The sequence below is a fragment of the Colobus angolensis genome, unplaced genomic scaffold (genome assembly GCF_000951035.1).
Source record: "Colobus angolensis palliatus isolate OR3802 unplaced genomic scaffold, Cang.pa_1.0 Scaffold164, whole genome shotgun sequence".
Lineage (NCBI taxonomy): Eukaryota > Metazoa > Chordata > Mammalia > Primates > Cercopithecidae > Colobus > Colobus angolensis.
In genome coordinates this window covers 240,253-250,926 of record NW_012114755.1, presented here as the reverse complement: position 1 = coordinate 250,926, position 10,674 = coordinate 240,253, and the positions used below count along the sequence as shown (strand labels likewise).

Here is a 10,674-nt window from a genome sequence, read left to right as displayed (position 1 = left end):
CAAAAAAAAAAAAAAAAAAAAATTTACATATATATATGTAACTCCTGAGCTCGGATGATCCACCCACCTTGGCCTCCCAAAGTGCTGGGATATATATACACACACACACACACACACACACACACATATATATATGGCATACTGTGGGTCAAACACTGTTAAAGATGCTAAGAATACAGTAGTGTTCAAAGAGAGAGAGGCAAGATGCCATGCTGCTTACATTCTGGAGGGGTGGGGCAGGAAGACAAACTATAAACAGGAAAACAAGAAATCGTCAAGACAATTTGTATCAAGATCTATACATGAAGACAGTAAGACCGAGTGATGAATTAGGGTAGGACTAGGGCAAGGGAGTAGCCACTTTTGTTTGGGTGGTCAGGAAAGCATTCTAGATGGGGCCTGATTGATACAAGAAAGTCAGATACACAAAACTTTGAGGAAGAGTGTTCTGGGCAGAGGTGATGGCATGTACAAATGAGCGTAGAGCATGGCTGAACCAAAGTGAGCAAGGGGAGAATAGACTGATGAGGTGTGGGAGGATAGAGGTCCTTCTCATGAGACAACCAGGATCCCTCTGGGCTTTGCTCACCCACTTTACCAGCCCTCTCACCTGCACCAGGGCAACCCCAGCATATCCTCAGGTTAGCCCAGATGAATGATATTTCCTCCTACCCTGACTATTCAGCGTGTCAGATGTCCCTGTTTGTAGTACACTGTCATTCCTTATTCATATGTCTTTCATGCTAAAGTTGTGCTGACATGCTTTCTCATTGTCACCCCTATCAGACTTAAAGCTCCTTGAAAATGAGAACTGCATAGGTCTCATCTGTCAGTGCCTGGCATATAATAAGTGTTCAGTTAATGCATAGATACATGGGGGTTTGGGCTACAAATTTTCATATGCAGTCATCCAAAGAGCTGAAATCTCAAGAAGTTTTATCTTTCACAAATGGAGGTATAAAAAAGGGACACTTCTTCATTTTTTGAGGAAATTTCAGCAGTTTTACAAACATACAATGCTTACACACAAAGTCAACCTTGTGATAATGCACTTTCAAGGAGTCAAATTTGCAAAAGATGTGTAAACCAAATTAGAGCGCTCTAAAAGTCTTTGTACAATTTGTACCTGTAGTATTGGGAACAATGTGAAGGTGAAACACACAACGTAGCAAATTGGCCCTATGTGTGAAGGGACAGACGTTATACATGGTTGAATAATTTGGTAGGGGAGATTTTTGGTATTTTTTGCTTGCATTTTCACTTTTATGTTTTTCAGAATACTCGCTGTACTTGCATTTAAAGAATGGTTGTAGCCCCTTTTGCAGCACCAATGATAATTAGCTTTTAAACTTTTGTCTTTCACCATTAAGTAGCCCTGTACACTTACCATATCTATTTTGCAAGGGAACAGTTTTACTGATCTCTTCCATTGTGCTGTAAGGAATACAGGAAGAAAGAATACTTGGCTTTTCCATTACTACATCTGGCCTTTAGGATTTCAGAATTCTGGATTTTCATCATTTTGCGAGGGAACAGTTTTACTGATCTCTTCCATTGTGCAGGAATACAGGAAGAAGGAATGATATTTGGCTTCTCCATTACCACATATGGCTTTTAGGATTTCAACATTCTGGATTTTAATCTTTTGGGATTGTGATTTTCAACTTTAGGGATTTTGACCTTTCATGATTATGGTGTTCAGGATTGTATCTTTCGAGATTATGATCTGCAACAGGTACATGGATGTTTGTCTGGCCAGGTGGGTAGGCAGATGAATGGATGAACAGATGAACAAAACAGCTGAGAAACCTCTACCTGTACGATGTTCCAGTGAGGATTTGGGATGGCTGGGAGTGATTGGAACGCTCTCCTGGGACTCGTGCATGGGGGATCGGCCTGCTCAGAAGTGGCCCACACATTTTAGGTTATTTGCACTGTCTTTGAGAGCTAAGTCTTTGGCCTTCCAAACTCTAATCACCATCGGCAAAGTGTAGCTGGACAGCCCCGGAGACTGGACTAGCCTCTTGGTTCCTCACCAGAAGTAATTTATAGACATGTTTTCAGCCTTGCACAGGGCTTTGGAGTCATATCAGATGAAGTTTGAGTCCTGCTTATGTCACTAGTTGCATGATCCAAGGCAAGTTGGCTAATCTCTCTGAGCATCACTTTCATTCTTTTTTTTTTTTTTTTTTATGAGAGGGAGTTTGGCTTTGTCACGCAGACTGGAGTGCAATGGCACAATCTCAGCTCACTGCAACCTCCACCTCCCAGATTCAAACAATTCTCCTGCCTCAGTTTCCTCAGTGGCTGGGACTACAGACGCCTGCCACCATGCCTGGCTAATATTTTTTGTATTTTTAATAGAAATGGGGTTTCGCCATGTTGGCCAGGCTGGTCTTGAACTCCTGAGCTCAAGTGATCCACCTACCTTGACCTCCGAAAGTGCTGGGATTACAGATGTGAGTCACCATGCCCGGCCACTTTTATTACTTTTCATGAAAGAAAAATGTCTCTAGCACTGTGGGTTTGTGTGATGATAAGAAGAGGTAGTAAAGTGCTTAGCTCAGAGTTTTGCATTCAGTAAGTGCTCAGTCAGTGATGGCTGCCGCTGCCAGATTCCTGTCCTTTATTAGAGTCCATTTATTATAGGTAATCCAGTAGTTGTGTGTGCCTTCAGCCTCTCTGGGCTCAGTTCCAACCTTGCAGAATTGTTACAGGGATTACAGGTTGTCCATGACAGATTCCTAGCACACAGTAGAACCTAGCGTATGGTAACAATAACCAAGCCCTGGCCATTAAAAGAGTGTATCTCCCAGACCGTGACTGCTGGTTTCCCTGGGGAGATGGAAAGTGAGTGAGCATGGTGTATGCTAGAGCTTCAGGGTGGCTCAGGTGGAGCTGTGTCTGGTGGCATGGCTTACCCAGGTAAAAGAAACAGAAAAGGATTCTCCAGGCAGGAATGAACAAACTGAGGAGGGCTGGCAGGCCTGGAGTAGCTTTTTCCTTTTCTTAATCTGGTTTGTCAGTCCCTACAACTTTAAAAGGGACTTTGCCAATAGCTGCTCTACTGAGGCAGGAGGCAAACTCAGCCTAGCATTCTGGTTGTTTCATTTATTCTGCAGCCTTGCTCTTCTCTGTGGGAGGGAGGCCTGAAGGATTGTGGAGGGTGTCATCGAAGCTGTCAAGCCCTCTTGTTAATTTAGGCAGAGCACAGCATGAAAAGTAGCAGGCTATTCTCCCTCCATCCCAAGGGGGCTGCCCTATTTAACTCTGGGGAAAAGAAGAAACTAATTCCCTTCTCCATTTCTCAAATGCTAGGAACTCATTCAAAAGAGCGAGCCTGCCTTAGGGTGCTCCGCATACTTTGGGCTCCTTTCTCTTCAGTGTTTTGTACAAGTCTATTGATTATGCCCAGAGTGGGTTCTGGCTTTTGAGCCCACCCTATTCCTGAGACTGCAGATCAGTGTTCAGGACCCAGGATCTGTTAACACAGGCTGAGCTGCTTTCCCATGGCAGGACTTCATCATCTGGCCTGGCTCAGATCCAACTCTCCAAGACTCTCAGGGGCCTGGGTTCTTGTTCTTGGGCTCCTAGTTTGGTCATTTAGGTAAGGTGAGTTGGGAGGGATCCTTTGAGTGGGATTACAACAGAAAGGCTATGTCAATCATCAGGACTAAGGTTCTATCAAGCCCCTACAAGCTGTCATTCCTCTTCCCATCTCAGTATTTGAATGAGATTGAATGTGTGTGGGGTGTGTGCACATTTAGCATTAAGATAGAGGGAAATATTATTCCTCATTGCCTGATGAGATAAATGACTTGGGGGCAAAATAAAATAATCAGTGCACAGTTGCTTGGTAAGATCTGTTAACATTCAAGTTCTTGTGAAGAAAAGAAATAAGAGAGAAGTATCACCAGTCTGAAGTATGTGCTTTTCCCACTTGGAAGGGAAAATAAGAATTTACTCTAAACAGACAAATAGTATTCTGTGATATGCTAGAAATGCTGGGGCCCAACCCCAGTCAATGGTAAGAGTAGCCCCTTGTAACAGTTAGGGGTCATGTCTGGTTGCTAGAAATAGAACAACTCAATTTAGGGTGACATAATCAAATTGGGTTTTAGTTTTCTCCCATAGCAGAAATCCAGGGGTAGTCAGTAGATTGGTACAGTAGCACTGTCATGCAATCAGGGACATGGGCTCTTTATCTCCTTCTATCCAGCTTTTAGCATATGACTGGCATCCTTATTTTTATCATGTTGCAGTTCAGCAAAGTCTAAATCCCAGGCAGGAAGAAGAGAGGGGTTAGCTAAGCTTGCCTTCTTATAAAGACTTTCCTGGAGGACCCCACCTAGCAATTTATGCTTATATCTTATTGGCTAAAAGCTATGTTATATGATCATCCTTAGCTACAAGGGAGGTTGGGAACTGTAAGTGTTTTGCAGTGTACATTGTCACTTTGAAAAAATTGGGGCAAAGGAGGAGGGAATACCTATTGGGTAGTAAAGACATTTGTATTTGAGGGCATACTGTATGCCAGACACTGTGCTATGCTGTTTCTGTGCATTGTCTCCATTAATCCTCACAACAGCCCAAGGAGACACTGTTATCCCATTTTACAGATGGGGAACTTGAGACTAGAGATGTCACTTGCCCAGGGTCACACAGTTTATGTGTGGTGGAACCAGTTCTTGAATCTAGGTCCAACTGGTTCTAAAATCTGTGCCCGCTGTTATTTTCAAAAAGTGACACATATGACCAAAATGGTCACTGAGTGTCAGGAATTTCCTGTGTTCTTGAACAGTGACTGGTTTCAGATGTTCATGATCATAGCATGACCTGCATGGGAACAGCAGCCCATCTGGAAAGGCTTGTGTTGTCTTAGCTAAACGTCTATGCTCTGCATGGCCAAGCTGCCTGAGTAATACAGTCATTGACAGCCGAGGAGTGCTTCATTCTTTCCCATCATTGTGCTAAATCGAGCATTGCAGATCTGTTTTGTGACAAGTGTCCTGACTTGAGAAGTCATGTGTTAAATTGTGGGAATGCAAGAGACAGGGAGAATACCAAAAAACTTTTTTGACCTTAAATTCCATAACTTAGTAAGTTAAATGTTTAGGTCTGGTAAGGTGGGGGAGTAGGGAATATTACTTTCACCTTCTTACCTGCATCCAGAGCATGAACATTTTGTGCACAAAGGCGCATCTTATGTAAGTCCCAGGAGCCATGGGAATAAGGAACTGTTCATAACCCCAAAGTCTTCAAGGCTAGAAAACTGCCCAGTGGCAAACTGACTACCATTCGCTTAGCCGCCCTCTAAAGCTTTGTTTTGTAATAAATGCTGGTATTAATCTAAAGAAAATGATTTATCATCCTCTGTCAAATTTATTTCCAGGAAGCACTGGCGTATATGGGAGTGTATATACTCATGTACAGTCATAGTAAGGACTAAGACTTATGGTTAAATTAGCTCCAAGGTTAGAGAAGACTAACAGACTCCATGATTTGAGGGTCAGGTGTTTATGGGAACAGTATTCAATGTGGTTACCATAATTAAATTGGGCTTCAGGGTTGTCTGGCTTTGAAGGCAAAGGCTATTTTCTCTACTACTTTCTTATACTCCCAGGTGCCTGTCCCAGTGGGGGCTGTATAGGTGCTCAGTAAATACATGGTGATTGGTTAGGGAAGGAAGAAAAATCCATGTTACAATTGGTTGGGCTGAGACATTGTGCCCACAGTCTTTGGGTTCCAGAGTTGAAGAATCCTTCATTTCCTCTCAATTCTAATGTCATACCCATAGGTGGCATATTTGTTTCACTATCTGGCTCTTATGACAAGATGCTCTTTTATCTTTGGGGTGTGAATAACAAGGAGATACAATTACCTGGGTATCACAATTGGACTAACCACTTAGAAATATCAGAGCAAATGTAACCAAAGCAGCATGCCAGATTCTAAAGCTTCAGCAACTTGGCCAGAGTGTGATCCAGAGGGCAGCCAGAGCCTTCATCATCTCTGAAGTAGCCTCAGCACATCCTCTGTGGGTGGTTTCCTGGACGTAAGAAATAATAAAGAAGATAGGCCTGGCACAGTGGTTCATGCCTGTAATCCCAGCACTTCTGGAGGCTGAGTTGGGAGGATTGCTTGAGCTCAGGATTTCGAGACCAGCCTGGGCAACAAGAAAGGCCTTGTCTCTACAAAAAAAAAAAAAAAATTAGCCAGACCTGGTGGCAGGAGCCTGTGGTACCAGTTACGCAGGAGTCAGAGGTGGAAGGATCACTTGATCCTCGGAGATTGAGGCTGTGGTGATATCTGTTCGCACTAGTGCATTCCAGCCTTGGTGACATAGTGAGACCCTGTATCAAAAAAAGAAAAAAAAAGAAGATAATGGCCAACTTAGGCAACTTGAGGACTGTTGGTTCAGGTTACACTAATCTAGTTATGGAGGATTAAAGGGAGAAAGGAAAGACAAAGCTAAAACTCATCGTGTGAAAAAAAGAAAAAAGATAAAAAAAACTGTCCTATGTACATTGTGGAACAGAGTTGTCCCTTTATAAGCTTACAGTAAGAATTACTTTTTCTTTTTTGAGGTGGAGTCTTGCTCTCTCACCCAGGCTGGAGTGCAGTGGTATAATCTCAGCTTATGGCAACCTCTGCCTCCCAGGTTCAAGCAATTCTCCTGCCTCAACCTCCTGAGTAGCTGGGACTACAGGTGCACACCACCATGCCCGGCTAATTTTTGTATTTTTAGTAGAGTCGGGATTTCACCATGTTGGTCAGGCTGGTCTCGAACCCCTGACCTCAGGTGATTCACCTCCCTTGGCGTGCCACCACACCCAGCTGAATTACTTTTTCTTTAACTATGGGCTCCTGAATATTTCCCATATTTTCCTTCTATTGGAATTTATAGAGCCACTGAATGTTAACAATGGATGGGCCCTCACTCATCAGTATCTCAATATGTCATTGTAAAATGATTTAATAGGCAGGACCCCTTCCAGAATAAGTAACAGAAACCAAATTCAAGCTAACAACTGAAAAAGGGAATTTAGGCCCAGTAGGGTGGCTCATGCTTGTAATCCTAAAACTTTGAGGGGCTGAGGCAGGTGGATCACTTGGACCCAGGAGTTTGAGACCAGCCTGGGCAACATAGCAAGACCCAGTCTCTACAAATTTTTTTTTTTTTTTTTAAATTAGTAGAGCATGGTGGCATGCACCTGTAGTCCCAGCTACTCAGGAGGCTGAGGTAGGAGGATCACTTGAGCCCAGCAGATCAAGGCTACAGTGAGCCATGATCATGCCACTGCACTGCAACCTGGGTGAGAGAGCAAGATGCTGTGGAATTTATTTATTAACAACTAAAAAATCCAAAGAGATATCTGTTTTACATATGGTTAGATGTAGGAGCTTAAGCCAAGTTTTTAGGATTCTATGTTTCTCCACCTGCTTTCCTTTGTGTTAACTTCATTCTTAAGCAGTGCCTTCCCACACAATTGCAGCAGCTCCAACCAAAGTCCCAGGGCTGACTCTGTTTGGCCTGGAGTAGTCAACTCCTGAACCAGTCACTGAGACTGTGGACCCTCAGCTGGACAGGGAGTCAGCAGCACCTGAACCACCTGGACTGAGGGTAGAAGAAAGTGATCCCCAAATGAAAATTGAAATGCTGTTATCAGAAGGGCAGTGGATACAGTGTGGAGGTTGGAGAGGAAAGAAGTCCTCTGTTGGATAAGAGGAGCTCCAAAGACACATTATTTTTTCCCACAAAGCTTGGGGTTTCCATGGAAAAGACATTGGTACATGAACAGCAAGAAGAGTGATTGCTTTTCTCAGTTCTCCCTGTATATTAGTCCATTCTCACACTGCTATGAAGAACTGCCCAAGAATGGATAATTTATAAAGGAAAGAGGTTTATTGACTCACAGTTCCACATGGCTGGGGAGGCCTCAAGAAACTTACAATCATGGTGGAAGGGAAAGCAAACATGCCCTTCTTTGCATGATGGCAGGAAGAAGTGCCAAGCAAAAAGAGAAAAGCTGCTTCTAAAACTATCAGATCTCATGAGAACGTGCTCACTATCAGGAAAACAGCATGAGGGTAACGTCCCTCATGATTCAGTTTCCTCCCACCAGATCCTTCCCACGACACATGGGGATTATGGGAACTACAGTTCAAGATGAGATTTGGGTGGGGACAGAGCCAAACCATGTCACCTTGCCTAAGTTAAAGGCAGCAGACCCACACACAGTGAGAAGCAGACCCCATGTGGAGGGTTGTGTTTTCACATTATATTGACATTCTAACTAGCTCTCAGGGTGAGTTGATTCTGCCCTGAATCTGTGTTGATTATTGGTAGCTGAGGTTCTGAAGTTGTTGCAAAGACACCTGGGGTGTGGCCACCGAGATGTAAATGCAGTAGCATTTCTATTATGTACTCTCATGTGGAGAAGAAAATGCCTCTGGCTTGGCCCCATTTTGAGTGGTGGATCTTAAGGCCAGGACCTTTTTTTTTTTTTTTTTTTTTAAACCAAGGAGTATGGCTAAACCAGCTGCCCCATCTAAGTAAAGGTCTTTGGTAATTTTTCTAGTCCATCTGAGCTGAGCTGGAACAAGTTCTCTTGCCTCCCTAATCTAAATTCTGCAAAGCTTGTGGAGCCACTATTGTATCCCTGGTGCCAGGTGATCAGGATGCAGACAACTAGGACCCTGCCCCAAGGAGGCAGAGAGAAGGGCAGCTTACCGGGGGAGATGAACCATGAAAGAGGAGCCCTCCACCATGTTCCAAAGCTCCTCCTGTAGCCTCAGTTCACACCCTGACCTATCACCCCACCCCATTCTCTTTTATAGCTTCCAGGTTTGCACAGACACATGTGGAGAGGCAGTAGAGCAAAGCCTACCACACATGGGCTCTGGAGTCTACCTGGGTTTAAGCCCAGGCTCCACTCTGTTCCAGCTGTTTGATCTTGGGCAAACAATCGATCTTCTCTGTGCCTCAGTTTCCTTATTGTTAAAATCTGACTAATAATACTTCACAGAATTGTTGTAGATAGACATGAGAGTTGTTTCTGTTTGAACTGTTTCCTGATAAGATAGAAACAGGTTGCTGTTCACATAAAGAGGTTGCTGTGCCCATTCTCTATTCACCATCTTTGAAGAGTGCTAATTATGCTATCATTTGTACTTTGGGCTGTGCTAGACACCAGTGGGAGGGATCCTGGGCTCAGGAGCCTTCCATTTAAGCCCCAGACAGACAAACGGACAAATTGCAAAAGGAAAAGGCAAGATCAGTAGCACAGAGTAGAATGGGAGCACAGGGGTGGTCTTCATGTGAATGTCACATGTATAATTTATTCATTCTCTCTTGCAGTAGTAGTTATGGAGTGCCTATTTTATACCAGTCATTGTGTAGAAGTTCTGGGCATATCATGATCAGCCAGATGGGCCTCTGGCCAAAAGGAACTCATAGTTTATTTGGGAGCTAGATGAATAAACACAGTTATGGTCCAGTGCGATTAGTGTCACAGTGGGGTCAGCATAAGATCCTATTCTAAACTGGAAGTGTATGTTAGGGTGGCTTTCTGGAGGAGGTGTTGTTTAAGCCAGATCCCCAAAGGAGCAGAAGTTAGGCAGGCAGAGTGAGGACATGAGCATGAAAGGTGTTCTAGGCAGAGGGAATAGCCTGTGCAAAGGCCTGCAGGTGATTGAGTGTACAGTGCATTTCATCGTGGAGTCTTGGCTGTGGAGCAAACTGAATGTGCTGCTGTCATTGCAGGGACATGGAGAAGGTGGAGCGGCAGGCTGTCCCCCAGGCCAACCACACAGGGTCCTGTCACGAATGTGGCCGGGTGGGACCCGGACATACGAGAGATTGTTCTCATCGTGGCCATGATGACATTGTCAACTTCGAGAGGCAGGAGCAGGAGGGAGAGCAGTACCATTCCCAGAGGGACCCACTGGAGGGCAAGCGGGACCGGAGCAAGGCCAGGTCTCCGTACTCGCCGGCCGAGGAGGATGCCTTGTTTATGGATTTACCCAGTGGCCCAAGAGGCCAGCAGGCACAGCCCCAACGGGCAGAGAAGAATGGAATGCTGCCTGCCTCATATGGCCCAGGAGAACAGAATGGGACTGGCGGGTACCAGCGGGCCTTTCCTCCCAGGACCAACCCTGAAAAACACAGCCAAAGGAAGAGCAATCTGGCCCAGGTGGAGCACTGGGCAAGGGCCCAGAAGGGGGACAGCAGGAGGTGAGTAACAGACTCAGGATCACTGCTTATAACGAGTGCAATAATGTAGTGGCAATAGCTGTCATTTAGCGAGCACTTGCTGCGTTTTACTCTTTACCGCCATTACCTACGTAAATCCCTGTAACAACCCTGCAAGAAAGGGTGATATTCCTTGACAGAAACTGAGGCTTGGAGAAGTCAGGGAACCTGCGCACAGCACACAGGTGGTAAGGCCAGAGTTCAGTCCTGGGTCTGCGAGCCTCCAAGGCCCCCACGCGATTACACCAGAGTCTTTTCTACTCCTCAGAGAATGCCTTGAGACATTCAGCATATAAATGATAACCGATCTTCTCCTCTTTTGCTGCTACTTCTCTACATCCAAGAAATGTGTATAGAAACTAGAGTAAGTAGAGATTCATTTTTAATTCCAGGCACATACATAAGTGCGTAGGCACTGT

At 44.6% G+C, this 10,674-nt stretch overlaps 1 protein-coding gene across 1 annotated transcript in view; it reads left to right on the top strand.

Annotated features, from left to right (window-relative positions):
- Positions 1 to 10,674, top strand: part of PLEKHA7 (pleckstrin homology domain containing, family A member 7) — a 135,267-nt gene that overhangs the window by 88,624 nt on the left and 35,969 nt on the right. Inside the window, exon 8 of the mRNA XM_011937430.1 lies at positions 9,767 to 10,237. Coding sequence (XP_011792820.1) covers positions 9,767 to 10,237 — 471 coding nt within the window. The remainder of the gene's footprint in view (positions 1 to 9,766; positions 10,238 to 10,674) is intronic.